Genomic DNA, 10,607 nt, shown 5'->3' on the forward strand with positions numbered 1-10,607 from the left:
CTCCCCCCATGCTGGAGGGTAATATGTACATATGACTTCCCCAGGGCCTTGGGCACCTAATGCTATTGGTAGGCACCCTTTTGATTTCCAACTCATTAGCCACCAATTGGACTTGATGCTTCCCCATCAAGACATGTGCCCCTGAGTGCCCAGGCCTCAGATCAGAAAATCACTGTTTAAGATTCTGCATAACATATGCAACAAATGTTTTCTCCTTATCCCCTCAGCCAGATAAGCTAGAGTCCATGTAGGTACATATCAATGACAAGTTTCCTATATAAAGAACCCCTCTTTCCTGCCATACACCTTTATTAGCGACCCAAGCTCCCCTATCAAAGCAGGAAGTCCACACCTGTGTCAGCTTCAGAGCTTACACCGGGTTAATGACACTATTCACTGGCTGGTGCTTGGGCCTGATCATTGACCATAAGGGACAGCATCCTGAGGAGGTCACATGCTCAAACACACTGAGAAAACTGCATATTTTTTAGGTGCATTTGACAGAGTGGTGGGGTAAAATAGCAAAAGTAAATAGGGGGCGGGGTTATTCTTTCAAGAGAACCTGCCACTTTGCCCAATAACATCTCTGATGTGGGGGACTTTTTAAAACATGGTTGTTGTCCTTTAATGCAAGCTTGAAATACTAACTGGGTTATTGCAGTAGGCTCCAACTGATGTGTTCGCTCACACTTAGTCCCCATTCACACCATCTCGTTCTGTGAATATGCAACAAACTCAGAAAAAAGCCCACAAAGTGCATTCAAAACGTGCAATGTGCTTGCAGTGCTATTACTAGTTCATAGCACCCCAAACACGGCTGGGAAAATGAGCAGTTTCCGTGTGTGTTAAACCGTGTGGGAAAAATGCGGAATGCTTATAGCAGGTATTGTTATATGAGCTACTTTTCCCGCATTTGGCACCCATAGAAATCAATGGGGACGTGCTTTCCTGCTTTACAATAGTGTGAATGGGGACTTATGCTTCTTCCCTGTGTGTGTGTGTGAGGCCGATGTTCTGATTGGCTTCCCCTTTCCTGAGTCGGTGAAGGGGCGGGCCTTGTACCTCCAGCCCGCCCTTTGTGAGCTCCTTGCTGTCTCTGCCAGAAGCTACAAAGCATCATGTGACAAGTGGATGTAGTACCATGGGAAGCTTTTAGAACCTTAGCATAAATGTAATAAAACCCAGAGTAGTGGTAATTCCAGTGAATTTCCATCTTCCAACTTTAGCAGCGTTGCAGTGCTTCCTGGATAGCTGATTACCAATGTTATTTGCTGGAATTGCTCTTCAGAAGGAAATTACTCGCTCAGGAAGACATAACCCATTGACGTGGATCATTCTGGTGCCTGGGCTGCGGGCTTATTCCAAAGGTGTCTGCCTATCCATCAAAAAATAAATAAAAATGAAATAACTGGCCAGACATAGTGAATCGGTAAACTGAAATGCGCAGATTGCACCGGGTTTATTTTACAATTAAAATAGTGGTATCTGAACACAATCACTGACAGGCGCACGACATGGTACAACACCGGAATGACACGTACACGTATAGTCCACAGAGACAATAAATTAAATACTCATGTATGTTTTTGGCTTGCAGGCTGGGAAGGGGGTGGGATGCAGAAAGAGGACAGCCATCTTTACAGGAGAGGGTCACTGAGGTGTCAGGCAGCTAATATGATTGGGGGAGAATATACATTGATGACATTTCTTGCCTGCAGACCACTCTGGCTAGTGGGAGAATCTTTTTAAAGCCCAATTTAAATCAGCGATACCGAGTGACACCCCGCAGTGACGTCACCACGTGCGTGTGCGGTCATCTGATTGATACCTGCCGGCGGCCATCTCGATGATGGATGCCGGCAGAGACAGAGGTTCCCCTCCTCTCTCCTGAAACTGTTGGGCTCTCAGTCTACGACCAAGTGCCTAACTTTTCAAAGGGGGTGACACCAAAATGACTGCCAGTCATTTTGCTGTCACCCGGGTGCGGGCCGCACCCCCCTTGTGACGCCACTGCCTTTAATCAGCACGGACTTGTTCCCCATGGCCCCAGGACTGGAGTGACCAAAGCGCCTCACACTGGGCAAGCAAGGTAACCACTAATATAAGTGCTGATGATGTCACAATATGGCTGCTTCTGCTGTACCTAACCACTATGTGAACCTTTAAAGGGGGGATTTCCATGGCTTTGGTTTACATCCCTGTGGATCCTTCCGTGTAATAATTTGGCCTTCTGTATAAGAAAAACAAAAAGAGCTTCACGGCCCTCAACTGTGAGTAGAGGAGACCCCTCCAGAAGCCGTACACACCCTGCATATATGTCAGCGTCCCCGTGTCACTTGCTGCATCTATAGTTTACTGATCATGCAATGTTACGAATCCTCACTTCCTCTTTCCTGGAGGCTTACTGTGGGAGCAAACGGCTACTGGCCACCTGCATATGGAGTTCTCACCTACTATACTGGAATGGCAGTCTATATGCTCAGTTGTGGTCTTCCCAGTCACTGGCTTATGTAGCACCAACAGTGACCTGCCATTCCTTATTCTGCCCACAGCACCCCCTGCTGGCTGATAACTGGAATTACAGCACTCAATGCTTTTTAGAAAAGGGAGGGGGCATAGGACAGGACTACAGGGCACCGCCTCCCTACTACATATAGGTAGGTGTGGTCCACAGGGGTTACTAAGACTGTAAAATGCACAGGAAGTTAGAAGCTCATTAGAATTCTGGCAAGATTAACACATATTTTCAGATATAAAAAAATGCTTTCAATGGTGTATTTAATAGACCTCAAGGGGGCAAAGAAGAGAAGTTCCTTGTTAGGGTTTCCATACACTTTATATGTACCATACAATAAAAGGAAACCAGTAGTGAGACACCTATGTGGACTACCATTGCCGGCCTCCTAGCAATGCCAATAGTCTGCTTGTACCTGACTACTGTTATCTGCATAAAGCAGGTCTGACCTCCATGGGGAAGGGGGGGGGGGAGGGTTAATGCCAACAAGCTGAATCCCCTGTATACTTTATATACCTCTCAGGGACCCCAATAGGGAGATTTCTCAACTAGAAGTCCCAAACCTCCCCAGTGGCTGAGACCATAGGAAGCAAAATGGTTATGATTCACTATAATCAGTATACACAAATAACTGGAGAGTTCAGCGGCCAGAGAGTGACAGCTTTGTCATGGCAGAGACACCCAATTCCAATGGTCAATCCCGCCAATGGAGCATCATAAGGGGGGGAAAGCTGGTGAGAGCTTCTGCCTATCAGTGCCAACCGAGAACCAAAATCTGGTTTGGGTGGCTTTGACCTTTAAAGCAAACCTGACCTGGTCTAAAATATGTCTACGGTAGTAAAAAATGCTTAAAATCCAGAGCTTGTACTGCCTGCTGAGGTCCTGGCATCTGACAGGTGAATGATGGGGGAAGGCTTAGCTTTAGGAATGGTGGGAAAAGCTTTAGGAAAAGTGGGTGCCGCTCCCAGTACCCTTGCGGCTAGCATCCCTTAATAAGCTGATAGAAGGAGCAGGTCGTAAAGTCTTCAAACCAACAGTGCTTGCAGCCCATCAGCTAACAGTCACTGTCAGAATACAAAGGAAACAGTGAGGGATTACGCCCGCGGGTTGAATAAAAAAAATATTGAACGGTGTATATTTAAGGCTGCATGTACAGCTTCCGCACAGTTAGCTGTCATGCTGGCCAGGGGCCTGAGGGGTAAGGCGCCACCCCCGCCAGGGGGCCCGAGGGGGAGGGTGGCGTCCCACCTATCTGTTGGCTGAAGGATTAGAACTTTTCTTAAAGTGTCTGTGTTTCCACTATAGGAATTCCACTACACTCTCTGTCCTGGTGACAGTTGTCACATATGAAAGTGAGAAGAACAGAGTGAAATCTTTCAATGGGGACACCTGTCCAACTGTCTTACAGGGGATTCCCCTCACCCTTTTGATTACGCCTCCGTGCAGGAAGTGAGAGGAAAGCTCCCCAATGGTGACACAAACAGCAATATAAAATGATGTATTGTCTAAGTTTTCACTGCTCCATCCAGAACTCCATTTTATTGAGTGCCGTTATGGTTTATGGAATCAATGATCCCCCCCACCCCCCTATAAAATACACAGCTGACGGCATACTTGAAGGAATGTAATGACCATCTCGTCTCGTAGCACTCATAACACTTCCGTACGCGCAATATAAAAATACTTCATACTCTATCTACACAGCTCTTTAAAAAATAGCGCTTCAGAATTTAGGTTCCCCCCCCAAAAGCTAAAATATCAGAAAACTCTACAATGCCCTATAAATAAATTGCGCCGTCTCCGGCGAGCAGTAAAATAAGATTGCCGCTCTGAATGGACATCCCGCAGGCTTGTCAGGTTCCATGCGAAACGCATCGGGATTCCTGCGCGTCTGGGCCCCGGGTGAATTGTCCGTTTTCCAGTGTACAAGTAGAAGACAGTAGTCACTTTAAACAACAGATTTCACAGAATTTGGCTTGTTCCTTTACGAGGGTCTGTTCCGTCCAGGCGGAAGGAGGCGGGGCTTCAGCTTTTCCGTAAATTGTGGTCCGTGCTGTTGACGAGGGCTGAAAGGGAGGAGCTTTCCGGAGATTCATCCTTTCTGAGATTCAGGAAGGATTCCCGTGTGATCTGGAGGATCTCACGTAAACCTTTGTTCTCCTGCTGTTGGGGAACAAAAGAAACAATGAAGGTCAAATGCAGCTTCTATCAACCTTTATAACACAGAGGGACCCTAAAAATCACTTCCAGATGTCAGGACCCCTGCTAACAATTACTAGATGAAGAGCTCAAGGTCCAATAAACTGATACAAGAATAAGGAATGTGATGTGCTCAGCCTATGTAAAGTCTTGGGGCTGCAACAACATTTTAATTCAGGAATTATAATGAAATGAAACAATAAATGGACAGAAAATCTCCGATAGTCAAAATTGTGTCCCCTTACACTGAGGGTTAGTGAAATGCTTCCATTGATTGGTGGTCAGTAGAGAGGGCCAACCCTTAGACTGGTTGTCAATGGGCAAAGAATCCTCTTACATTGATGGTCACTGGAAGAAGGTCCCCATTACAATGGTGGTCAGTGGGAAGATCATTGCGGTCAACGTTTACTTACTTGAGAGGCAGAATTGCTAATTTCTCAAGGAACCCCAGGCAATCTCTGGTAGATGTCTATGGAACCCTGGCTGAGAAAGCTTGTTTTGTCTTTTTATTTCTTTATGGGGGTCTGGATGTGGTTAGTGGACACTTGATGCAGACCCCCCCCATGTAGCTGTGCAGCAACAGATCCCTTCTAATAGTGATCTCTTGCTGGCAGCAATCAGCCAGCAATAGATCACTATAGCAGTCATCTGTTGCTGAAGGGATGCAATGCACAGAGCGGTAACAACTCTTTCCCGGCCTCCATACTCAGGAGGAAGTGCTGTGACATCACTACACTCCCAATGGAAACAGAATTCGGAAGCATAGTGCATTAGCGGAGAGAAGGTGAGTATAGATCGGCTTTATTTTCAATTACATAGAAATATAGAAACAACTTGAGTAGCAATTTTATCTTTACACGAAGAACTATGGAGCACCGCATTTCAGCTGCCGAAACATATGGGCTGAAAAAGGGAAAGTGCCATCTTTCGACAGAAATTGGGGTGCATCCATAGTCTCTCTCCTCCCCGCTGTGCGCTGCTCTGTGTCCCCTGACACAGCGCAGCGTCCAGCGAGAAGGAGAGAAACTGTCAGGAGCCAAGCGGGGCAAGGAGAGCGCTGTGAGAGGCTGGCGTCTCTCCTCCCACACCACTCAGCCTCCTGTGACAGATTAGGAGAGCGATATGGGGACGGAGACAGTTGCCAGTGACGTCACAAGAGGCTGGGCTCTCCTCCCGCACCGCTCGCTCAGCATCCTCAGAGATCAAGAGAGCGGTGTGTGGGCGGAGACAGCTGTCACTGGAGACCGAGCCGGCGGTGAGGGGGGAGGAATTAGCTGTGAAACTAGACCGAGCTCTCCTCCCTGCACCGCCGGCTCAGCTGTGACAGCCGATCCAGGATGGAGAGCGGGTACAGTCAGTGATCACTGAATGTTTGTAAATACCTGCAGATAGTATGTTACTATGTCCCAGTTATGAATGAATAGGAAGTTATCTACATCACTTCCTGTTCATTCACGATTGTGTACATGGTAACTCATACTATATCCACAATGTATGGAATCAACAGGAAGACTCAGTATAGAGGCTTCCTGTTCATTCAGTGCTGGGGCTGCAAAAAAAGAGATTGGGGACTCCGTGTTCTCAATCTTTACCTATTGTTGAGACCCCTGATATTTCCCCCAAAGACCCCAACAGTAAAAGCTAAAAAATACAAATATTTAATAAAAATAAATTAAAAAGTTTAGAAAAAAAAAGAAATAAAAATAAAATATTTAAGAAAAAATGGTTAAAAAAATTATTTTTGGTTTCGGCCGGACATTTTTTTATTTCCTGTTTCAGTCTCAAAATGTCATTTTGGTGCATCCCTACTAAGAACATATGTCACAACCGAAATGGAAGCAGCCATGACGCACCTCGAGTTTTAGGATCCTGTCGGATTCCTGGCCGCCACATTGTTCATCGATTTCAATCGCTCGCTTCATCACTGCCGTCATCTCGGTGATTTTTTCCACATGGGTCTGCAAGTCCTAATGAACACAAAACAATAACTTGTGTTATGGAGATTGAAGGGTCTTGGTTACGAAAAGGAGCAGTTGGCACCTTGAAATAAGGTAGCCGATCTCTACCTTGTTACAGAAGTCATGAGACAAGAAAAGGAATGTCCCAGCTGAAAAATGAATGGGATAGTACACACTTCATCTGTAACCTTCAGTTAACACTGAACTCCACAATAAGCGAATACAAGAGCCGCGTGTATACTTGAATCTTGGGGAGCTCGGTGTATTTCTTCCAGATCTGTGCAGTCGTCAGTGTGACACTTGGAGCTTCCTGTAATAAAGACCAGTCACTGCTGCTCGCCCTCCCTGTGCAAGATGACTGGTCTTGTCTCCACCCCCTCCTGTAGTTTTCTGTAAGCAACCTGTAGTGGGTGGAGCCTACTGGGTCCCTTCCACAGCTCTGTTCTCAGTCCAGGCTGTGTGCAGGACAGTGATGATGTCACTGCTACTTTTACACAGTTTTATCTGTGTTTGAAAAAGGCATTTATAGCACACAAAGTTTATTTATATCCTTTGTGGCTATTGAGGAATAGATCAAAATTATTATTTTCATCTTGGGGTGAAGCTTTAAATACTACAAAAACCCCATTTGACAGCCATTGACTACGCAAACCTAGAAAGTGTCATACTAAACTGGTTTAACCCTTTGACTGGCAAGGACATATAATACATGCAAAGGCAATCAAACAGATTGGTGAAAACTGTTTCATGATAGAGAGTGGAGGAGGGGTCATAGCTGTCGGATCCCAGCCCCTTGTGGCCAGAAGAGGAGAGGATCAGAGACTTTCTGTCCTCGATCTGATTGGCTTTAGTGCAGGGGAACCATTAGGGGTCTATTAATAAAGAGAACCTGCCACGCTCTACTCACTATCAGTTGTAAAGGTTTTTAAAGTGTTGTTTAAGGCTTGACATCCAGTTATTGGACCGGCTCATCTTCCACATTTCACAAAATGGGGATTATATTGTGTTACAATGAATTCAAATGTATTTCAGTGTATTTCCATTAACGGCTGTGGAAATATTGTGCAACATAATTACAACTGCCTTCACTATTCTCTAGGGCTTCTTCTTTTAGGAAATATATAGAATGTTTTGCAGGAGGGGGGAACATTTACAATAATAAAAAAAAATATGAAAAATAGTGTAGCGGATGCACTGCCACTGTGACATGAGATCTGAGCTGATGGACAGCGGCTGAGAACTAGAGAAAGTGCTGGTTGGCTCACTCTCCGTCTCTCTCTCCACCCCCTCCTGTCCTCTCTCACTCACCCTCCTGTCCTCTCTCACTCACCCTCCTGTCCTCTCTCACTCACCCTCCTGTCCTCTCTCACTCACCCTCCTGTCCTCTCTCACTCACACACACAGACATTGTGTTGATTTGTCACATCATTTCTGTTTCTCTATTTCCTATTGTTCAGTTTAATACAAGTCACCATACAGGACTAAACCTGCTCTAATAAAGCTCCCACAAGGTGTGCTGAGGATCCGTCCAGAAAGGTGAGACAGGAGTACCTTCCAGGAGGATGAGCGCTACAATAGCCTAAAGGGACAGCTCACATGGAGCAGATAAAGTACCGGATCTTCCCATGCAGTAATCACAGACACACAGAACGAAGTTTCCCTTTGTAACACGTGTCCCCCATTGCGGGGTGCGGGCGTACCTTGGAATGCTGCTCCTTCAGTTTGACCAGAACGCTGGGGTCGTCCTTCTTGCTCGCCATCAATAATCGGAACATTTGCTCTCGGTATTTGCTCATAATCAGCTCCAGCGCTGACTGGTGTTCCTCCAGGGAAGTGCGGAGCTCTGGGGGAAGAGGCACACAGACTGACAAATGTATGGAATGAAGATTAAGAAGACACAGAATTCCCCCTCTTGGGGCGGTGTGACATGTACAGGAGGAAAGCCGGCTTCTGGTCTGATGAAACACTAACTTTACAGTTGTACCGCTTCCTCTCCTCTGATTTCACTGCAAGCTTCTTATAGTGTGTATTAAAAAGTTGTAAGCTGTGTGTATCAGAGGTGTACAGCTGACTCTGACATCACTGCACACTGCGAGCGTCTCACAATGTGTATTAGAAGGTAAAACAATCAGATAGATTATAATCTTGACATAATCTAGCTCTTCCTCTCCAGCCCAACTGGCCCGTCCCTTTCACTCACTGGATTTCAGTTTCAATCATGGAGCCATTACCTAGCAGTCTGCATGCAAATACACCAGAGTGACATCTGTCCATCAAGGCATTTAAATATTTGCATAACTCCTCCCAGGAGCCAGCCCACTGCTTGTATAAGGTCTGAGTACTCTTGTGAGGAGTACTGGGACAGGGTGCAGTGATGTTTTCAGGAAGCTATATACAGCACCCTGCCAGCCCCTCCCACCAGCCATTATCTGCCTGGACTATAGAGAAGCACAGAGACCCAGTTATGTGTCGCTGGGTATAAATAAGATATGTATTTGAAACAAATAAAGTTTTATTAAAAAAATTTCATTATGTTGAGGGCAGGCACTATATAAATCAGATGAAATGTCAGCTTTACACATTTAAGACCGTGAAAGAACCAACCTTTGTTTTCCTGCTGAAGCTCCCGGATCTGCCGATTCTCCTGCTGGATTCCCAGCACTAGTGTAGACCGCGGCCGATGTCTCGCCACCTCGTTCAGTTCCTGAATTTCCTCCTGGTACTAGAAGAGGAGCAATCAGTGCTGACATCACACACAACGGAGCACAATACATGGACTGCTCCAAGTCTACAACAACAAGGGAGCGACTAGAAAGAACTCCCAATAACCAGAGGACCTGGACTTTCCAAACAGCATCTTCACCAATGTTTGGCCGAAGTTCATATTCTACAGAGTGACGTTCTATTTCCTGAACTGAGGTGCCGGCTCACATAGAACACAAACATCTCATCACTGCACTAGTGAAGAGGAGACTGAGGAAATGCTTCCTCCTACCTGCAGCAGACCGAGGACATTATCTCAGTCTGGGCAAAGCTACTGGACTGGAGATTAAGGACATTGTGACAGGTCAGAAAAGTATTCATACTGAGGGGTCCACTTTAATGGCAAGTATCTTACTGATGCGTTGCAATGATTTGGAAACCTCATCTGTGTGTAGCTTTCAATTATTTATGTACACAGAAGAAGCCATATTTGTCTATTCTATTTGCAGACTCTGTATGTTTTATAGGGGGGCAGAGACGAAACACGTTATCAGGTTGGTTGCAACAGGGGTGCATATTACCCACGTCCGGCATCCCACCCGGCTTACTGACATCACTGGTTGCCAGGAGCTGGGCGGGACACCAGCCAGAGCGTCCCAGGTTGCTAAGAGCCAGGCAGGAAGATGTATAAGGGCCATAGATATCTCCCTGTCTGGCTCTCAGAAACCAGAGTGGACAGGGAGATGTGTATGAAGGCGGAACCTGGTTGCCAGGAGCTAAGCGGGACACCAGCAAGAGGGTCCAAGGTAGCTAAGAGCACTAAGGGCAGCAGACACATGTGACTCAATGAGATGCTGCGTGGGGCAACTGCATCAGGCTGCTTCATTATAGGGACGGCCCTGCAGACAGCTATTATCATCTACAAAACTGTATGTAATATTCTAATGAAAAGACGGAATAGGAGGCGCTTCCCAGGCAATGGATGCAGTAGGATCTCAGTATGAAGTCTGATTACACAATGGAGTTTCTGCACATGCACCCTCCTGTGCTATCACTGATATTCATGTTATGGCAATCCATTACAGCACATCACTGACCTGTTTCATGGCCTCCACTCGCTTGTTGAGCACCGTTGTCTGCTCGATAAGGCACTCCGCCGCGCTGTCATGTTCCCGTAACCGTTCCACCAGGGATTTTGCATCGGCCAGAACGTTCTCGATTGTACAACTCAT

The 10,607-nt window shown here is 46.2% G+C and overlaps 1 protein-coding gene across 1 annotated transcript; it reads right to left on the minus strand.

Moving 5' to 3' along the window:
* Nucleotides 1-4,540: 4,540 nt before the first annotated feature.
* FGFR1OP2 (FGFR1 oncogene partner 2) lies at nucleotides 4,541-10,607 on the minus strand. Its single transcript, XM_018556085.1, has 5 exons — nucleotides 10,473-10,607; nucleotides 9,277-9,394; nucleotides 8,373-8,515; nucleotides 6,568-6,681; nucleotides 4,541-4,678 (listed from the first exon to the last, which is right to left on the minus strand). The coding sequence occupies exons 1-5, from the start codon at nucleotides 10,605-10,607 to the stop codon at nucleotides 4,541-4,543; spliced, it is 648 nt and encodes a 215-aa protein (XP_018411587.1).

Source organism: Nanorana parkeri, unplaced genomic scaffold (genome assembly GCF_000935625.1).
Source record: "Nanorana parkeri isolate BGI_ZX_2015 unplaced genomic scaffold, ASM93562v1 scaffold224, whole genome shotgun sequence".
NCBI lineage: Eukaryota > Metazoa > Chordata > Amphibia > Anura > Dicroglossidae > Nanorana > Nanorana parkeri.